The 20,946-nt window shown below is 43.4% G+C and overlaps 1 protein-coding gene across 8 annotated transcripts in view; it reads left to right on the top strand.

Moving 5' to 3' along the window:
• The window catches only part of TECPR1 (tectonin beta-propeller repeat containing 1), a 25,818-nt gene extending 4,872 nt beyond the window's left edge, over nucleotides 1-20,946 (top strand). For 3 of the 8 annotated variants that reach the window (XM_046900594.1, XM_046900593.1, NM_001396501.1), the window contains 24 exon segments: nucleotides 411-643; nucleotides 1,842-2,024; nucleotides 2,529-2,651; nucleotides 3,326-3,451; nucleotides 4,887-5,061; nucleotides 5,153-5,253; nucleotides 6,700-6,801; nucleotides 7,164-7,309; nucleotides 8,126-8,646; nucleotides 9,397-9,542; nucleotides 10,381-10,536; nucleotides 11,080-11,229; nucleotides 11,483-11,640; nucleotides 12,658-12,785; nucleotides 13,069-13,171; nucleotides 13,376-13,472; nucleotides 13,870-13,949; nucleotides 14,222-14,278; nucleotides 15,730-15,904; nucleotides 17,147-17,282; nucleotides 17,561-17,653; nucleotides 18,251-18,357; nucleotides 18,768-18,887; nucleotides 19,221-20,946. In XM_046900594.1, the coding sequence (XP_046756550.1) occupies nucleotides 413-643; nucleotides 1,842-2,024; nucleotides 2,529-2,651; nucleotides 3,326-3,451; nucleotides 4,887-5,061; nucleotides 5,153-5,253; nucleotides 6,700-6,801; nucleotides 7,164-7,309; nucleotides 8,126-8,646; nucleotides 9,397-9,542; nucleotides 10,381-10,536; nucleotides 11,080-11,229; nucleotides 11,483-11,640; nucleotides 12,658-12,785; nucleotides 13,069-13,171; nucleotides 13,376-13,472; nucleotides 13,870-13,949; nucleotides 14,222-14,278; nucleotides 15,730-15,904; nucleotides 17,147-17,282; nucleotides 17,561-17,653; nucleotides 18,251-18,357; nucleotides 18,768-18,887; nucleotides 19,221-19,409 (3,603 nt within the window). In that variant the 5' untranslated portion in view covers nucleotides 411-412 and the 3' untranslated portion in view covers nucleotides 19,410-20,946. 8 annotated transcript variants of the gene reach the window in all.

Here is a 20,946-nt window from a genome sequence, read left to right as displayed (position 1 = left end):
CCTCTAAGGGACTTCCTTTTTTCTTCTTTCTTTGCTTTTATTTTATTTTTTTATACAATTTCTCTTTTATCCCCTTATCTTAACTTATCCCCTCCTGGTCTTTCACTACAAAATGGAACTCAAACAGTTCTCTGCTGTCAAGCAGAGCTCCGTGTATACTCCAATAAATATCACACCTATGCGTATTAAATAAATGCTAGGTCCCAAAGTGGTCATCAGAATGTTTGGAAATGCACGGCTCTGACTGAATGAGCCCCGGCCATCAGCTGCACAGGGGCTGTGTGTAAAATATTGTTCTTTCCTTTTTTCCCCATGTGATTTGGCTGGGGCTGGCTCAGAGCAGAACGGAGGGCTCAAGACCCATTTTCCAAAGCTGGCACTTCTATTAATCACTCATTTTTGCCTTTCAGACATGGCCATGTCCAGTTCCCTTCTGTGGGCTGTTGACATTTTTGGGAGGGTTTACACTCTGTCTACGGTTGGCCAGTACTGGGAGCTCTGTAAGGACACACAGCTGGAATTCAAGCGGGTCTCTGCTGTCAAGCAGTGCTGCTGGGGAATTGCCTGCGACCATCAGGTGTACACCTATGTATTCTCGGGTGACGTTCCCATCAGATACCAGGAAGAAACCTATGAGAATCAGGTATGCAGTATTATGGGTACTTCTGCTATGTATTCTTCAGAATGAAACAACAGTACATCCTTACATCAGCTGTGTCTGCACGTTATTCTCATGGTATAGCTCGTGTTTCTGAAGAGTACATATGTGCCAGGTAGGTTACCCTTTCAATGCTTTAATTCCCAAAGCAATAGCAGCAGGTGCTGCAGCACAGTGCACACCACTCCAGACAGGAACCGATGTGTGCAGTGGGTGACAAACACAATTCCCTTACAAAAACGTCCAATGTAACTTCCAGCCAACAAGAACACTTTATTCCTGAGAAAATACTATTTTTGTAGGTAACAATGAATTATCCAGTAAGGGCACTGACTCTCCATTAAAGTCCATTTCCAGCTTTTTTGTACAAAAATGTTATTAAGATGATCCTTTCAATGGAAGGTACTTGAAGAGAATGTCTTTAAAATAGTATTTTAAAGAAAATTTCTCTGGTTTTTTTTTTAACTTAACCAGAAGTTGTTTGAGAGACAAAACAGAAGGATTCTCTTCAATACATTTCACAGCTGTCTAAGGGGTAAAGGGATAAATGTAAGCTGAGAGCAGACATCAACTTATCTACGTAGGTGAAAATAGAACAGACTAATTTAATACATAACGTAACACTGATACAACTTTCCACTCATTTAAGAACGTTCCTTGTCTGTGGAAACACGTTCTCTAAAAAATGCAGAACTTCACAAGCTGTTTGGTTTGCTGCTGTAAACTTGTTTGTTTGTAAAACAGAAAGCAAGATTTTACAAAGCACAACAAATATTCTGCAAGAATATTTGCAACAGAACTAAACTCCAGTGGTACCCTACCATGCAGAGCAGCATTACCTGACAAACCTCACCAGTGTTGCTATGGTGGGTAAAACTGGGGGGAAGAAGAATCGCAACTGCTGGTGAAAAGCCAAGCAAGTTGTCTGTTCTGCAACTGATTAAAGCCAGATTTAGGGGAAAAAAAACCCATAACTCTTTGTAACATAAGGTACAAGAACATTTACTGATGTATTACACTGTGTAGAACACGAGCTGCAGCCCTACAGCATCAGCACTTGCTCATTCACCCCAAGAATCAGTCTTCCTCTAATTTAGTTTAAAAATACACTCATTGCTTATGATTCAGTTGGGGTTTGCAGATTTTTTACCCCAAGTAAAACATTCTCTGTGTTTTCTGGCAGCGCTGGAATCCAGTCGGGGGCTTTTGTGAGAAATTAATGCCCAGTGACCGCTGGCAGTGGAGTGATGTGAGCGGGCTGAAGCATCAGCAGCTTGATAGCTTCACACTGCCTTCACCACACTGGGAGTGGGAGTCTGACTGGTATGTGGATGAAAATATTGGAGGGGAACCAACAGAGAAAGGGGTAGGTGAACAATACTGAAAAGAGATCTGTTCTGGGAATCCTTAGTCTGTGAACTAGAAGGCATTTTTCTAAGTGGGAGAAAGGTCTGTGAACATAGAAAGCACTCAGCTTCCCATAGTTACTTCTTTCTGGGAGATAGCTCAGCTGCAGTACAGCACGAGGAAGAATCTTGTTTGGAGGCTTCTTGAGTTTATAGGAATTGTTTTTTCTCCTTGGATGGGGCCATGAAATGCTGCCGGCTTGGTATCACTGCTGTTCATAATCATGATGAAGAAAGCAAAATGCATTACTGTGTCTTGTTTGTTCTGTATGTATCATGCAGAGGAATGAGGACATGATTCATAAATCCCTCATAGAATTAGCTGATCTGTTAATTAGGCTGTTGGGACACACACAGAAACTTGTACTGGGTTTGTGAGAACGACTTGTGCAGAATTCCTCCAAGTAAAGATTTCAGGCTTTTCCTTGCTGCAGATTTTCATGAAAGAAAACTTCTGTTTGCAGGGCTGGACTTACGCCATAGACTTCCCCAGCACCTACACAAAGGATAAGAAATGGAATTCTTGTGTGAGACGCAGGAGGTGGATCAGATACAGGAGATACAAATCACGGGATGTGTGGGCAAAGGTTCTGGACATCTTTCACATTTAACTGAAGTGATTGTTCTGAAATCACAAGTTAATATCCCTGTGCTTACGGTTGATTGTCGTTGCCCTCCAAGTTGGACCTGGATTCCTTCATTTCCAGCCTTGTAATTTGTGCAAGCATAAATGGAAATGTGGGATTTGTCATAGGAACCTGTGGCAGCAAGGTGCCACGTTTCATACTAACGCAGATGGAGATGCTCAGCTCCTTCACAAATTTCAAACCAACCGTTGAAGTTCACCTGGTTATTTGACAAAGCATTCTCTTTCAAGACAGTGCCTGTTTAGCCTCATTTACCAGCTCTGTCCTTTATCCGTATGAATAACTGTCCTTTAATAATTTCTCTTCCATTCTGAGAATGTGCACAAATTGTACTTCATGCTGTCCCAGCTTTCCAATTCAAAGAACATCTCTATGGAGTGTTCTGCAGCAAAGATTCCCTTAGCTGGGGGCTGAAACAATGACTCTGTGTTGCTTCAGCTGTTTCCCCACTCTGTACCTAGTAGCCCACAACAAGAGGTAGAAGCTCCATGCTTCGCCACTTTAGCGAGCAACACTTAAAGCCATCCGTGCTGAGTAAACTAAGCCATCAGCCAACTCCCCTATTCACTGCAGCGTCTTTTCTTCCGATCTCAATCTTTCTACCCTTGCTGCAGATCACGTCACACGATGACCCAGAGCGGTTGCCAGACCCTTTCAATGACATCTCGATTGGAGGATGGGAAATCACTGATGAGCCTCTTGGCCGTTTATCAGTATGGGCAGTTTCTTTACAAGGAAGGGTACGTGCATATTCCATAAGTTTTCTAATTTGAATTACTATTGAAAAGGAGTTGAATACTTCTAAAGCAAGGCAAGTTTGTGATCATCTTACATTGGTAAGAAACTATGCTGTTTGTGCATGTGGCAGAGGATCTAAGAAGTGCTTTAAGACTACACTGTTTAACAACCTGTATTCTAAATGGAAAGGCATAGTATCTCTTAGGGTTGCTGGGCTTTGGAAGCATTGAACCTCTATAAACAGCTGTCTTACAAACTTGGGCTGACTAGTGTGCCACGTCCTGAGAACTGCCCAGAATGCCAACTGTGGCACCACTAACAAAGAGACAGGCCTGCTCCTTGAAGTTCACTAGAATTGGAGAGATTTGAGGTGGCTGTTAGAGTTTCCTAACTTAGTAATGTGGAATCCAGCTCTGGATTTTTTTTTTTTATTATTTTCTATTGAAAATTATCTTTTTTCTTTGTTTGTTTTTGGGTTTTAGGCCATCTTGAAGTCTCTCCTCTTTTGCTCAGTGATGTAAAGATGGCTTCATGCTTTCCTTCCATCACAGTTAGAGCTGAGTAGCCTTCCTTTGTCTCTAGACAATTTCTATCTTGTGGTCTCATAAAGAACAACATTCTAACAGGTAGCCTGAGATTTCAGTCATGCTTAGCTCTGCCTGACAAAGTAGATAACCTTGGTTAAATTGTTTAAAAATAAAACTTCCCATGCCTCAGACTCCCCAGTAATAAGTGACAAGCATCCCACTCTTAAGGCTTGTTTGACTGACACATAAGATGCTTTCATTTCCCAAAGTAAAAGCCTCTAGAGAAAAATGTATTTCTAAAAATGCTGGCATGGCACTCAGCAGTTGTGTTTTGGAGCACCCATATGCCCACTAGAGGCTGCTTTCCTTGTTTGATGCTCTTATATCCACTGGGGTCTCAAGATAAGCATGCAGGCAGTGCAGGCAGGCCAGCAGATGGACAGGATGCATCTTGAAAGCTGCACAGAGAATGGAATTTTTATCCATATTGCAGCAAACTGTGCTCAGTAAAAGTGAGTTTGGGCTCTCATTCTACCAGGAACATGTCTGCGCTGTATATTTGTTCCTCCTTTTTTTTTTGTTTGTTTTTTAAACACACCGTGATGTGTATTGAAGTGGGTTTTTTTACATCTTGAAATGTACACAGAACTTGCTGCCACAGGCCATGCGTCCAATCCAGATCCATTCCTATGATAAAAGTAAGAACACCTCCTCCCTTAATAAATAAGGAAATAATCTTCAACAGCGTAAAAATATTTTTAAAGGCCAGAATACAAACAGAGAACAAAAAGAAAGAAAAAGCAGTTGTTAAAGGAGAAGAGTTCTTTCCAGTCCATCCAGATGTCATCATGCTTGTCTCAGTAGTTCTACTGCTGTAGTCACATCTTTCTTTCTTTTAAAACTTGTCTAGGTGTGGTACAGAGAAAATGTTTGCCATCACAATCCAGAAGGTTCCACGTGGTCCTTAATCAGCACTCCTGGTGAAGTTGCACAGATCAGCTGTGGGTCCTATGACCTCCTTTGGGCAACCCTTTGGGAAGGGCAAGCTATTGTGAGAGAAGGAATTGACAGGAATAACCCTCAAGGTATTTTATATTTACCAGGAAACTCTTCAGATTTTTGTAGTGTTAAACAAGAAAATAACATACAGTGGCTTCTGTGTTTTGTTTCTTGCAGGAATTTCCTGGAGCACTGTGGAGTCCCCAAGCTCTGACAATGGGATCATGCACGTATCTGTGGGCGTTGATGTGGTATGGTGCATCACAAAGGATCGAAAAGTAAGAGCTTAATGCTCTGGTTCTGTTTTTATACTTCCTTTCTGTATTTGCTTTTCTGAAATGAGCAAGTAACTTTCAAATGAAACATTGGTGATTTGGTCTCTCTGTACCTACAGTTCAGGGAATTCTATTCCCTCTCATCATGGGGATGCTCTCTAGTCTGTGATATACATAGTTGGGTGCAACTTGAGAATCTCATCTCTTGATATTGAATCTTCCTCAGGAAAAAAAGTATGTTTGATGTCAAACACTAAGACACTGTAATACTTTCAGATTCTTTACTTTGACACTGTAACTTCCAAGACTTACAGTTTCATAAAATATGGGCAACACAGATGAGATTCTTTTGTTGGCTGTGTTGTTTACGGGCTTCATCACATGAGGATGTTATGTGACTGAAGCACAGGAACTGATATAAGTCAAGACAGTCACACCAAGATAGAGCAGTTCTTGCTTTAGACATGCATTTTGGGATAAACAAGCGTCTAGAGGTTTAAAATAATTGAGTTACTCTGGCTTAATGAGGCACTATCAACTGTGCCATTACACCTGACTGCATCCTGCCTGCTCCATCTGCCAATAAAACCACTACATAAAAATATAAAAGCTAATATGTTGTAACACTGTAATGCAATGGAAAGCACAACAATAATAGCAAATAGTAAAAAAAATCCTAGGCTGCAGCAAGTGAGGATATGCCCAAATACAACAATCATAGACACAGAAATAAGGGGAAAACCAAAAAACCAAAACCCCACCACCGCTTACCTTCACAAGGCCTCAGGTATCTCCAGAGAGATCCCTTCACCTCCACTGCCAACCCTTAAATGAGGGCTGGGAAGGGGTGGATCCTGGTTTCACCCTTCCGGTCACTCAGTGCATTTCATTGCATGCACCTGGGCTGGCCCTGCCTTCCCACCAGGTGCTCCATCACTGCTTCAAGCCATGACTTAGCATTTCTGCTCCATATGTTTTTCTTCAGATTTGCCCACAGCGGTCAAATACCGTGTCTGTCACACATCTCAACCAACAAGTGCTAACATAGCTGCTTGCCATTATAAGACCAGATCCTAAACATAGACATCCAGCTGGAAATGTTTCCAGGTACCCAGCCCACACACACTTTCTGATTGGTAAAAGCTAATCTAAGAGTAGACAATTTCTAGAGCAGTATCACTGAAAAGATCCCTCTGACAGTCCCCTCTGTCATCCCAGCTTCACAGGAAAGCTATCTGGAAGTTGATTTAGTCACCAAAAGGTAGCCTACAGTTTACATGTAAGAGCAAATATTTTTCCAGGGGCTGAACAACTGTAACTATCTTAAGAATTATTTTATCTTCACCCGATTAAAACTGATCCACTAAAGAAAGTAAATTTCAGCTGTCTGCCTGCCAGTACAGTACAGAAGGGGCAGACCTTAGACTTCTGTTGTTGTTGTTGTTGCAGGTATGGTTTAGAAGAGGGGTGAACTCACATAATCCATGCGGAACAAGCTGGATTGAAATGGTTGGAGAAATGATGATGGTAAACGTAGGCTTAAATAACCAGGTAAGATAGCTGTGTATGACTTGTGAGGCTACTTGTGTTCACTGCACAGACGAGGACCATCAGCAGTGCCCATATGGACAGCTGAACGGGAGGTCCATGTGACTGAACTGCTAGGAAGCAATGCATGGCTTCATTTTCACCAGGAGACAGCAGTCAGCGCATCACTGTGTGATACATTCATGTGCAAACTGTCTTCTCGTGATGGCACAGAATTTTGATATTGCAACTACAGCATCAGCAGTAAGGAAGAACAGAAAGGGAAAATGATTTTCAGAGTGAATTTTCCACTACTGCACCTTTTCTATAAACAGCACCCACCTACACTCCATGCCTTTTCCTTCACCGGCCCTTTCCTTCCCTAGGTCTGGGGAATTGGCTGCGATGACAGAACTATCTATTTCCGTCAAGGCGTCACGCCAAGTGAGCTCAGTGGGAAGATGTGGAAGGCAATTGTTTGTGGTCGAGAGAGTGACAGATCTCAGACGGGGAGCTCAACAAGTCTGCTCAGGTGCTTTGTAAAATACCTGCTTGAGACTCTGCACACTAGGAGCTTCAGTGCTAGGAGATATTTTGGTACAGGAAGGGAGAAGCAGAGAAGGCATCTAACCATCATGTACACCAGAGAGCATTTACTTTTTTGCCATTAAAATTAAGAATAGGCAGCAGTTGCTCCTGTCAGAGCAGAAGCTACACTCCCACTTTGGAGTTCACTGCACACTGGCAGTATAGCATGTTTTTCTAGGCTTTACTATCCCTATGTGAGCTAGTCTTTAATAAGATAAGACATCACCCGTGAAATATGGTGAAGGAGTACAAGCTCCACACAGCATTGCCCTTCTCCTCCGTGTCACTACGTTTCTTTCACAAGAGATGAAGGCAGTATCTCCCTGCTGGGTGCTGCCTGTTGGCTGTGCAAGATGTGCCTCCACTACTGGCATGCTGCAGAAGCTACCTGAGTCATTGTGCTCTGAGTGGAAGCCCTCTCTAGCTGAGACAAGAATCACAAAATAATGGGCTTTAAAAGATCTTACTATTTCATATCCAGAAAATGTGATGTTGTTTCAGTGTTTGCCTGAGAGCTGTAGGCAGCCAACACCCCTTTCTTTTTCCCAAAAGATCCGTGGAATCTCCTCTGGTGTTTCAGTTTTACTGGACTGATTTGCCAAATTCATATTACTCTTCCCTTAATGACAGATTACCTTTAAAAAAAAATCTACTGTCTGTCTCCTAAAGCTGGAACGCTGTGTTGATTTCTGTGGTCTTGGACTTGTCTAAATTTACAATATTTGAATTATAGTTAATTAATTATCTATTTGTCCTTCAGTGCTGGCTGTTTCTTTACGGATGATATTCAGAACCAGACAAACACCGTCATTCAGGGTGATGCAGACACCTCCTCGGACACAGAGCTCTCAAGCATACCCACAAACCTCAGCAGCACCCCCCCAATGGGAGCAGCAGCCAGCAGTGCCAGCAGCACAGGCAGCCAGGCAGCAGGAGCACCTGCCAGTGTGACTGTGGACCCTCTGGACTCTGATCAAGGGGAAGCCCCCGCCGCTTCAGCAAGTGACGAGAAAGCTCACCTGGAAAGCCGTAAATCCACAAATCCAACTCCTTCCACAGAACTGCAGTGGACGAACATTGACTTAAAGGAGGCACACAGGCATGCAGTCCTCTCTGTCAGCACCTTCACAGAAACATCCAGCCTGTCTTCCCTTGGCATGTTCTCTGTGGGAGCTGAAGAACAGTACGGAGCTGACGAGCATCCGCTGTGGGCCTGGGTGTCCGGGGGAGGCTGCCTTGTAGATCTGCACAGCCCGCTGAAATGGTTCGCTGTCCCATCAGGTACAGCTCAGTCACTGCAGCAGACCATCACTTCCAGCTACAGTTAGTCATGCTCTTTAAGAGAAATGATTTTTGTTGTGTACTTGTTTTTAAACAAAACCTTGGTGCAAAACTTCTAATAACCCATTAGCTCTTAACGCAGTTTTTTGTTACACTCCATGTCTGGAGATGGTGCTGCATTTTGGGATCGAGATACAAAAATGTAAAGGTGGCATTTTCTCTCAGCTTCTGTCAGAATTTGGTAAAAAAAATCAGCGTGCTGCAAATGCAGCATCAGGCAGAACCCAGAACAGCACTGAATAAGAACTAAAGCAGTGAGAAAGGCTCTCGTGAGAGGCAAATGCCACAACCTCTGAGTCCCCTCTACCATCCGCACTGAGACAAGGGTAAGACAGGAGTCACTGAGAGCCACTGTAAGCTGAGCCCCACTGATAACTGAATGAGGCTGGAACTGAGACTCTTGTGATAATGGAATATAACCATATCTTCAAAATAAACCATGTACTGTGGCACCCCAGCGTTTACTGGGACAATTGATAACAATTAATGCATTGTATTTCCTAATAATCTGCAGTGAGTGACAAAAGTCTCATTTTTGAAAGGTACAGTGATCCCATTGCAAGTGCTAATTGGCAACATCTTTTAGGCTGGACTGACTCAGTCTGGTGTTCAAAGGAGAGGCGAGTTTTCCTTTCTCACAGGACTGTATTCAAAGGTCACTGAAATGTACTGGTTTGGGTTCTGTTCCAGGTCTGTCGTCCTCTGTGCAGTCTCTTTCTCTGTCCATCACTCCAGCACAGACAGCAGCGTGGCGAAAGCAAATCTTTCAGCAGCTCAGTGAAAGGACGAAGCGGGAACTGGAGAACTTCAGGCACTACGAGCAGGCTGTTGAGCAGGTAAGCAATGAGGACACCTACCTGTGCCTCCTGAGCACTTGGATCTATCGATACTGGGTATCAAGAATCCAATTCTGACGTACTGATCTGAATTTACTGTCAGCTTTCTACTCCCCTCTGTATTTCTGTCCGTGCAGCTCTCCTGCAGCACCACTGTCTAGGCTCCCTGTGGGAAACCAGCAGCTTAGCAAACACTGGCGTGCAGTTTTCACCTAAAAACATCAGCTGATTGTTCTGTATAGGTACAAATACAGCACCGGTCAGCCACTGTTTCATATCCCAAATTCAGAGAAACATTTGCAGCCATGGAACACTGTAAGAATTATTCCACCACAATATGAGGCTCTGTAATAGAAATACTGTTCCTCTATGTGACCATTAGGTGATAAGTTAATTTGCATCAATAAAGCAGTGATGGTAACATCAATAGCAGCACTTAAATGGCAGCACTTCTCTTTGAAGTTCCCCCTTTTTAAGACTCCTCGGCTCTTGTCAGTATCATTCATGGTTTGAGTCTCTTCATAGCTAATTACTGAATGCCAGTTGCTAAGTCTGCAGTTCAGATGTGGACGCAGTAGACTCAATTAGTATCTGTGCTCTTGCACTCTTTGCAGAAGTAAAACATTAACACTGATTTACACATCATTTTGGTGCCTTTCTGCACAGTTTTGTCTGTTTTCATTTTGCCTGTCCTAATCACTAATACCCTCTGTGCCAGAATTAACAGATGTGATACAGACCTGCAGCAGAGATTTCCTGTGGTCACAAGAAATGGTGTTTGGGAAAAGGAGAAGCTTTGCAGTTTCCTTACTTTGGAAAATGTGTGTTTGCATTACAGTCAGTTTGGGTCAAAACTGGGATGTTGCAATGGTGGAGAAATTGGAAGCCTCATAAATGGATGGATGTGCGAGTGGCACTCGAGCAGTTCACTGGGAGCGATGGAATGCGTGACAGCATCCTGTTCATCTACTACATGTATCATGAGGAGAAAAAGGTGCGTTCAGCTGGAGACCCTCAGAAGAATTACGCATGGCAAAGAAAGATCCTATGGAGGAAAATAAGTGTTTTTAAGGAAGGCAAATTATGGTATGTTGTTGTTTTGGGAATCAATTTGAAGGTATCCCAGGGTAATAGTGAGCCACAAGCTTTTCTAAGCTAGAGCTGTGTTAATTCTCTGTCAGAAACGCCCAGTCAGCAAGCATCCACATTGCTTAATCCATCAGCTTTGCACTAAGTGGGATTTCCTCTGCAAGCTCAAAATGTTCCCGGCTGTGAGGAAAGAACCAAGCTTAGCTGGCCAGAGTCATCACAAGTAGGGATGATGCACACAAGCAACAGCAATCAGAGGTGGCGTAGGCCTGGAAGTTGAGTTCCACGTTAGCAACAGAATTCCTTCTGCACCAAGAACTGACTCTTTGCCATCCTTGGCAGGAAGGCCTTGTTCATAGTCTTAAGGTGCAAAGCTGCTGGTGCTGAGGAAGGAATATAATATCTTGAGTTTGTTCACCTTGGTCACATTTGTTTTCTCTCTTCTTAGTATATCCACGTGTTCCTGAATGAAGTCACTATTATAGCTGAAGTTCTGAAGGAAGGCAAGCACTCCTTTGCCCTGTACACACCTGAAAGGACAAAGCAGCGATGGCCAATCTGCCTAGCAGCCACAACAGAGCAAGAAATGCATGACTGGGTAATGTGGTGAATTTTTCTTTCAGGCTGGCTATCTTTGAGATAAGACACAAAAGCTAGTCTCTGAAATCTGAGCACTGCATTTACAGTATCTAGGCCCCTTCTCTATCTCCACAAGTTAAGTATTTTAAAAGTCCCTTCAGAGGCAGCTGAGGCTCCCTGCCTCCTCTGCTTTGCACTTGTTCTGAATCTGCGGTCATCTGCCGTTCTCACTGAAGAAGAATCCTTCTGGTTCTCTGCCTTCTGTTTTTTAGCTGTCTCTGCTGACCATGTCTTGTTGTGAAAGCAGACGGATTCAAGGCCCTCCTTCTCACCATGCCATTTGGTCAGTTAGCTGTAAAGGAGACATCTTTGTTAGCGAGCCGAGTCCTGAGCTGGAGGCTGAACCACACCCGATGCCCTGCGATCAAATGTAAGAGGCTGTTCTTGTAGCATGGGCTGCCATCCTACACAATCTGTCTTCCATGTCGTCAGTGGCTTTGATGGGCTGCCATCTGTATCGGAATCTGAGTCAGGAAATCTGAAGTTCTCAGTTCTCCCCAGTCACTATAGCCCAGGAGCATCTCCTGTATGGTTCTGTTACAGCTATGACAATACCGTACTGCAAGCTCTCCAGGCACAGAGTTATCAGCCTCAGGACTGGTGGGTTAAAGGCCAAACCTTCAGCTTAAAACATAGCCCTACATTTGAGTTATTTCACCAAATGCCTTTCAGTAATAACGCTTCAGAAATACTTCAGCCCTTCTCCTTCAGGGTAGAGCCACTTCAGCATCTGGAGAATCACAAAGCAGACGTCCTCTTACACCTGACGTGGGGAGACCCACAACTTAGGCCATCTCCTACCATTCCCATAACTAAAATATTCCTCTGTGGTTTCTTTACTTTCCCCATTCTTCTCCCGAAAATTACCAGGGCCAACTGGCTGTATGAAGGCCACAAAAGGATTAACCTGCCAAGATTAGAAATACGGGGAGAAGTAAATCTGCCCTTTTTTTTCCTGATGGCCATAGCAGATATATGAAACATTTGTATTATTGTTAGATAAAGGCAGTTCTTAGAATTAAGAATGAGGATGAAGTTACAGCTGAGGCAGCGGATGGCTGCTGAGAGGTACAGATAATAACCAGACTATTCTAACTAGTTCAAAAAAGAAAACAAAATGTAAGCTATAAAATAAAAGGAAAGCAATATAATTCAGAGCCTGACCATTCCCAGAGACTGACAGGTTCCCCCAGCAACTTTGTAGTAGTCATTCAGAGGGAGTGCTTTCAACTGGCAACTGCTTTCACTTACGGAATGAACAGAGGTTAAACAAACAAGCAGATGAAGCTGCCTTTTCCTCGGGATACGACAGAGCTGAGGGGGGTGAGGATACATTCCCGATGGACGTGGTGTGGGGTAAATGTAAAATGCTGTCATTTCCTGGCAGGTTTTGGCGTCAAGTCGGAGGTCATCTTCGACTGGTAGAGTGCAATAACCGAGGCATCGTGTGGGGCATAGGATATGACCACACAGTGTGGGTCCACACTGGTGGATACGGAGGGGGCTTCATTCAAGGTACGGTGACTGTTCTCCTGTGGGGTGCAGATTTCTTTCTTATCTTCCCAACTGAGTCAGCTATTCAAGCTATTTATGCTGTCCTTCCTCTAGCTTTTCTAATATGTAGGGCTGTACAGGCAACAGGGCACCCATTAGGAAGGATTTGGCACTGCAATTTGATATTGTCAGCTTGAAAGTAAGAAATAGAATAATCCAAAATACTACTGTGGCTAATGGAACTGGAAATGCAGAGTCTGTGAGGTTTACCTTTACTGCAATCCAAATTATTTATTTCTCTTAGGACTGGCCAGTAGCGCTGATAACATTTATACGCAGTCGGACGTGAAATGCGTTTACATCTATGAGAACCAACGGTGGAACCCAGTCACTGGATATAGCAGCAGGTTGTTCTCTTAATTTGCAGCAATTACTTAGTGCACTTTTTTACTCACATCAAATGAAATGTCACAGGGTTTGTTCTAGCTTTGTTAGTGCCCAAAACCTTTCCTTTCTTTAATCTTGTCGTTCTTAAGGGCAGCTTTTCCTCTCTCCCCTTTGGAATTCTGTTGTAAATGACCTTGCATTCTCTGTGCACGATTTCATCGCAGAGGCCTGCCCACAGACAGGTACATGTGGAGTGATGCATCTGGCCTGCAGGAGTGCACCAAAGCCAACACCAAGCCTCCTTCACCGCAGTGGTCTTGGGTAAATTTTGTTTTGAAAGCTTTTCACTAAGAAGGTAAGGCTTAGCAAGGAGGATATGAAACTTGGGTTCCAGTGACCTGGATTTTGGTTGTGGGCTTGTCACGATACTTAACCTTGGTTTCCTCCATTGTACAACAGCAGTAGTCCTCCATAGTGAAAGAACATTAAGCGCTGGGGGTTCTGGCTTTTTCGTTTGCCTAGTGGGAAACAGATGTCTGTTCAGGTTGTTTCATCTTCAGGTGAATTAGAGACCTGGGAAATTCTGTGTCAATTTATATTACAAGTATTAGAAGATTTCCAGCAAGCATGCCAAAAGGTGGAAGGGGAAGTATCGAAATAGGTTGTGTTTCTGACTCATTAGGTGTTCATTGTGCTTGTTCTTGTCTCCTGGCGATAGGTATCCGACTGGTATATCGATTTCAGTACTTCGGGTGGAACTGACCGGGAAGGCTGGCAGTATGCGGCAGACTTTCCAGCGTAAGGAAATAACTTCTGCCTAAAATCCTCACAGGCATCTTTTAACTTCTCTTTTTCTCATTTGCTGTTTTGCACATTAACCATGCTTGATCAGGGACAAGCATGCCTTGATTTCTCCTGTCCTATGGGGACAGTAATGTTGACATTTGCAGGGGAGGCAGGGCAGCAGGTCTGTCTGGTGGGCAGAAGCATGGACAGTGCTCTCAGGCTGCCCCTGAGGTTGGAGTTTCCCTGACATCCTCATGAACACATATTTCAACCTGTTTTGGTAGGTCCTACCATGGCCACAAGACAATGAAAGACTTTGTCCGACGGAGGCGCTGGGCAAGGTGAGGAACTGAGATATGAATACGAGGTTTGAGCTCAAATGCTAACTGCTCCCTATAGTCTCCTTTAGTTACTAGGGGAAGAGTCATCACACGGTGAACAAGAGTAATAGTAAAGAAACCCGCAATGAATAACCCACCTCCAGTAGAGAAGCTCAGGGTCCTTAGCATTATGGCTTTTATTTTAAGCAGATAAGCTATTTGGTTTTGTGGGACCTGTAGGAAACAGTCTGCTAGTGATTCTCTGTATCTGTTCTTTCTGTATGGTAAATTATTAAGGAACAACAAAGTCTAGATATACTAGTACATACTAATTCACCTAAAACAACTGGAATATGTGTCAGCTATAGTACCTGTTTTAACATATGACTCCCACACGCTGTACACTAGGCCACAGGTAATCCCAACCCCATTTAAATCACAGTACACCGCATCCAGATAGAACCAGGAAAATTGCAAGCTGCAATTACTATATTCTATTAAGAAGGGAAAGTCTGTGCATTTACTGTTTTTCCAGCTTCTCTATCCTTTCTGTACTAGAACATCTAATAACTACACCAATAAATTACTGTGATCTGACAGTTAGGCATTGTTCAGTTTGTTGCTGAGGCTGCAGAGCTGGCGTTTCAGCCTTTGTATGATATCTTATGAGGCCCTGAAGCATCGAGCCGCTGTTGTTCCAGGCTATGCAACCAACCAACCAACATCCATTCCATCAAAATATGGGCTTGAAATAAAAGAAGCAACTTGAGAAATACCCTTAAGCCTAAACAGTTCTTCCTGCTTTACCATTCAGTTTAAAGCTGGAAACAGATAAGGAACAGCTCATGGCCGGATCCTGTTCTTCAGAACTGGAGACAGAGGAATGCCCTGAGCTTTTTAGGATATTTTTTCTATACAGAAATATCTGTTTTGACAACAAAATTTAATGCAGTTTCCCTAACAGACAGCACTACTGTGCTGCAGCTGCCTCAGTTCCAGGATGACCCATCTCTAACTCAGAACCTTTTCTCTGCTAACCTTAGGATGCTACATTTGCTTTCAAACAGTTGGCACCAAAACCCAAGTTGTAAAGCGATTCCCGTAGCCAAGCCAGAGGAATGAGCTGGGTGTGGAGCTCCCTGTGCAGTGGGATTCTCAGCTGATGTCACATTCAGCTGCTGTGCACTGAGTTACAGCTAGGATAAAGGACAGCAAAAGCTGCCAAATTCTCTAACAGCCTTGGTTTTATGCAGTAACTTCTTTTTAATTAAGAAAAAGCCTTGTGAAATCAGAACAGATGTAGTAAACCCATTGTAAATTAAAAACAAAAACAACCAACCGCTAATTCTTATTGTACCTATTTAATGAGCGGACCTCAGGACCGTTCACACTGAAGTCAACAACGGACCAGGGAACAAGTTCAGTTATAGAAAGTACATACTTCTGATGGGTCTGGGGTTTTTTTACTTCAGAAAATGTAAGATAGTCACCAACGGGCCATGGCTGGAAGTGCCTCCTGTTACCCTGTGGGACATCTCCATAATTCCCAGTTCAGATGCAGATGATGAAGAATCAGTAGCACTGTGGGCAATCAGTGACAAAGGAGACGTGCTCTGCAGGCTTGGAGTGACACAGCAAAACCCAGCTGTAAGGCTCCCTGTTTATTTTTATTGCCTTATTGATGTATTTAATGTAATCACTCACATACGTACACGCAGTCATGCAGTGTCCTCTCTCAAAGCACCTCATTATTTTTTTTTCCCTTTGTGTCCCAGATTTGAAAGTCCTTCTCCTTTAACTGTGACCATTTTCTGCCCACGTTTCTTACCTCAGTTTGTGCCACGCTGCTTCCAGCAACCTCTTCTGTCCCTGGGTGGCCTTTGAAGGTCCCTTCCACACAAACTACCCTACCCTACCCTACCCTACCCTACCCTACCCTACCCTACCCTATCCTATCCCCCATATATTTCTCCTCATTACTTCCACTTCCTGCACTGATAGCTTTGTTGTTTTTTTTTCCCCCCCATTGTCAATAATGTATCATTCAAGTAAACTGCCCTGGGATAGAACTTCTCTTAACTATGATTGTAATCTAATTGCCACTGATATCAATGGGGTTTGCCCACTGGCTTTTCAGAGGCTGGAAGTAACTCTGCTCAGTTAAAAGGGGGGGCTGGGATACCTATGGGTGTGACTTTTCTGAGTACAGAGATGGAAATCTCACGTCCAGAAAAGCACCCAGGAAGGAGCAAACAGTACCAGTAACTCCAGCAGGAGCACACCTTTCCTCATAAATGTGCTAAAACAACAAATTAGGGCTTATGTGCACTAACTTTAAGCTATATTTGCAATTGGAAAAAAAATGTAATACACATATATTGTATATATGTGCATAATGCACATAGTATCCTTCACTACTTGGAAAAAATCTGCAAGAAGATAAACATCCATAGGGATTATTCTTTTTCCTTCCTGCTGAGTCTGTTACAACAGCACACATCTGTATGGCAGCACAACAGCAAGACTGGGAATTTGTACCTGGAATCTGAAGCCAGGCAGATTTTCACCTGTTGATTTTTGGGATTATTGTTCTGCATAATCAAAAAAGAGTAATTTGAGACAGGAAGTCAGCCTCTGTCCCAGCCACTCAGAAACGTGAGGCCCTGAATTCCAGAGATTTTAACTGGAAAGGCCCTGGTATAGTTCAGTAAAGCTGTTCATTTCAAAGAGTTAAATATCCAATTATCTTCAAAGATCAGGAACCTTATTCAGTCTTCTTGCTCTTCATTTTTGTTTTTAATTATTATTACTTAGAATATGTTTCACTGCTTAGGGACTCCCACTTGGTAATCATTAAAATAATTTATCAGGTCATCTCTGATTTGTCAGGGAACATCCTGGCTTCACGTGGGAACAGATCAGCCCTTTGTTTCCATCTCAGTTGGAGCATTTTTCCAGGTGTGGGCTGTTGCCAGAGATGGTTCTGCCTTCTATCGGGGCTCAGTGTCTCCAAAGAAGCCTGCAGGTGAGTACTCGTACTTTTTTGGAACAATCTTCACCTCACACATGATGCAAGCTCTACTACATTGCCATGAATAATCATAGCATCCTGTTAATTATAGAAGTTAATAGGCTTTTCAGTTGGGTCATTTAGAAACACTGTTCATCTCTAAAGACAAGCTGAGTGAAATGCACTGAGTGTAATGTCTTTCATGGCTCCCTTGCACAGCTGTGCATTTCCACTGCAGACATTTCCAGGAACGCTCATACGTGATCTTGTTTTCTCCTTCTTCTGACTCTTAGGTGACTGCTGGTACCACATTCCTTCACCTCAGAAACAAAAGCTAAAACAAGTCTCAGTGGGACGAACATCGGTGTTTGTGTTGGATAAAAACGGTGAGGGTTTAAAAAATTGTTTATCAAAGTTAGAAAAAATAAACCAGCATACATCAGTCCAGTCCAAGTCAAACCACCTGCTTGGACGGGTTATTATTCCAAGAGGAATAGTATTTCTTACTAAGAGAGGCATGTTTTGCAATAGCTCGTAGCACCTTAAACAACAGCCATCAGCTGTTCCTCCATCTATGCTATTTTTTGGGAAAAAGGCACAGAGGTGACTCTCAGGAGAGCTGCACAGAAGGGTTTTGTGTCTGAAGCCCTAAAACACACAGAACCAAGAATACTTTCCTGCTGCTAAAGCTAGAAACAGGTAGCTGCACCATGAAGCAACAAGCCCTTCGCACCAGCCTCCTTCAGGGACCTTACTCTCATGTTCCACTTCTCTAAGCGTAGTTCTGTATGTAAATCTTTTTCCTAAAGATTTTTTTCAGAACAGAACAGCTGCAGTTTTCCAGAAAAGCTGTAAAGAGTAACTGCAGAAACACACATTCCAAAGTAGGGACTTTCCTGTAAAACATCAGTCAAAAACATAACGCGTGCTGGCTCCATGCAGAGCAAAACCCCGAGCTGCAACCAGGACCCTTTGCTTCACAGGCAATCTGTGGTACCGGCAGGGCATCACACCGAGCTACCCGCAAGGATCTGCCTGGGATCATGTCTCAAATAACATCCGTAAAATGTCCGTGGGGCCCCTGGACCAGGTGTGTATTCAGCTTCCTGGCATTCCATCAGGTTATTAAAAGTGATGCTCAACGTATTTGTGTAATTAGGTGTTGTTCAGCATGGTTTTATTCCACAGTACAATTATCTGAGTGACAGAATCCTGATAGCAAGACAAAAAATGACACTGAAATAGTGATACAGCCGTCCTCTTGCCTTCAAAAGCCTTGTTATTCTATTTCTTTAACATTTCTATGTATAACCTCTTTCCTACCAAGCTGTACTCTCCAACACTGCTTCCACTACAACCCAGCTATCCAGTTGGGTGTCTGACTGAATTAGAGCAGTCTGGGCTGCCTCTGAACATGGTCAGGCAGGCTTAGATTTGTCATGTCTGGGAACATCAACGTGAAGAACAAATGCTATTATTGCCTCTTTTTGCTTTCTTGAGGTCTGGGTGATAGCTGACAAAGTGCAAGGAAGTCATGGTCTGAGCTGTGGGACCGTCTGCCACCGCACTGGGGTTCAGCCGATGGAGCCCAAAGGCCTGGCATGGGACTATGGCATAGGGGTACGTGTGGGCACCGTGCTGCAGCTGAGGTGGGGTGCTTGGAGAGGGGCAGCAGCCTGCTCAGCTGCTGAGCTAGCTAGGGCTTGCACACACCTGCAGGAAATCCACCTTTGTTCTCCTGTTTTATTTTCTTTTTTAAATTAAATGTGATGGATCATGCAATTATAGCTGGAAGCCATTTATATGGATTTGATAAGTATTTATTTTAAACAGGTAATTTGAAAGTTATTAATAAATACTCTGGAACTAGCAGTGCACATAAAGCATCACAGCAAACATTGCACGTGCAGGCTGACATTTCTCTTTTTGTATTTCTTTATCAATCCTATACAGGGTGGATGGGAACACGTCACAGTCAGAGGAAACGCCAGCCAAGCGCCCAGGGGCACCGTGCCCAGCGAGAGCCCCCCAGAGCCCATGGAGTCAGAAGGCAGCGGAAGGAAAGGGCAAGCAGAACGCTCCAGAACCCCTCTGATGGTCAGTGAAAGGCAAGAGGTGGACAGCAATGCAGTTAACTGTTAAATTGTCACTGTCTGCATTCTGCAAACAAGCGGTAGCCAGTTTAGTTTAAAAAGAAACTCAACACTCATTGCCTGAGAGAAAAACATGGTGTTCTTGTGCTACTGATGTATTTTACCAAACTGGAACATGCAAGGGGGTAATTTAAATAATGATTTCTTCTACTAGGTCATGTGTAAAATGTGACTTCATAGAAGTAATAGTTTTGCCAGGACAGGAGAGCATTGCAGCCAACCGTGCATCTCTGACCCGTTAGCACAGCTGCTACACAACCATACGAATGTGAAATTCTTTGCATACAACCATTACATTTTTTGTTTTTTAATGAACAGTTCCCTGTCCCTACACTTCTCTGATACATACCTTTCACAGTATACTTTAGATTCATAGCTGAGCAGAGACATCAATAGAACTGAATCTGAGGCAGTTCCATTGACTTGCACTGTGAACATAACTACAGTCCCAACTGTATAAACGTTTAGGCAGTCACATAACCTTGCTCACGTCAGTCCTGCTTATGTCAGCCTGTAGACCTTCAGTCATGTTACTCCTGCTCACATCAGTAAAATTAAACTTTATATGACTCAGCTTACGGTGCAGTTACCAGTAAGGGACAATTCCTGCCATCTTGGCTCACAATGAGTAACACCTTAATCAAGAAGTGGAATCACTGGTCTTTGCACGACTGTGTAGGTAGCATGTCCAATTCAGTCCTGGTAAGAGAGGCACGGCCTCATGCTAAATTGTCCCAACTGCAATAAATCTCATCTCCACCATAACTGGCACCCCGATAACTGGGGTACAGATGCCCACCTAATGACGCTGGAAGGGACCCGACACCAGAGGGGTGAGGCTGTGTTCCAGAGAGCTGCAAGGTTTGCTTTCATACCACAAAGAGAAGAGCAGGTCTTAAATAAGATTCTGACTTCACATTGGTAGGAATGCAAAAGAAGTTCACTAATCCCAGGGGATGTTGCCGCCATACACTAATGCAGACTCGGGAGGCGGCTGTGCTCTTTACTGAGCAATTGATTCGTCCCTTTCTTACAAGAAACCACTTTTCATTCCCAGAAAAGCTTGTTTTCCCCTCTTTTACTTATCTTAGTTAAACTGTGACATAAAATTATTATTTGAAATCTAACCGTGTAAGTGCTAAGAAAGCACGCTGCCCTGGCAGTGTTTACAGTCCTTTTCCCTGTGTGTGACTGTGCACGAAGTTATTTTTGTATGACCAGCAGTGCGGTGTGGTCTCAGTACTGTATTTGTAGAACTGAAACTGAAGTTTCCAAGTATTTAAAGAATATATTTGATATAATAATGCCAAGGAAAGCGCTATTTCCAAGTCTAAATGTGAACGAGGACTGAGGGTGCTGTAGTGTTTCAAAGCCTGCTGATCTTTCCCACTGGCGATGACCCATCTGTTCCGTACCTGCATTGTGGAAGTACCATAAGGAACGTTTGCATAGATTACCATACGGAGATTTTTGCTTAACTTGCACAGTAGCTCATCCAAATAAAATCTTTACCGTAAGCATTTTTA

This window comes from Gallus gallus, chromosome 14 (genome assembly GCF_016699485.2).
Source record: "Gallus gallus isolate bGalGal1 chromosome 14, bGalGal1.mat.broiler.GRCg7b, whole genome shotgun sequence".
In the NCBI taxonomy this organism is placed as follows: Eukaryota; Metazoa; Chordata; class Aves; order Galliformes; family Phasianidae; genus Gallus; species Gallus gallus.
This window is presented reverse-complemented; position numbering and strand designations above follow the sequence as displayed.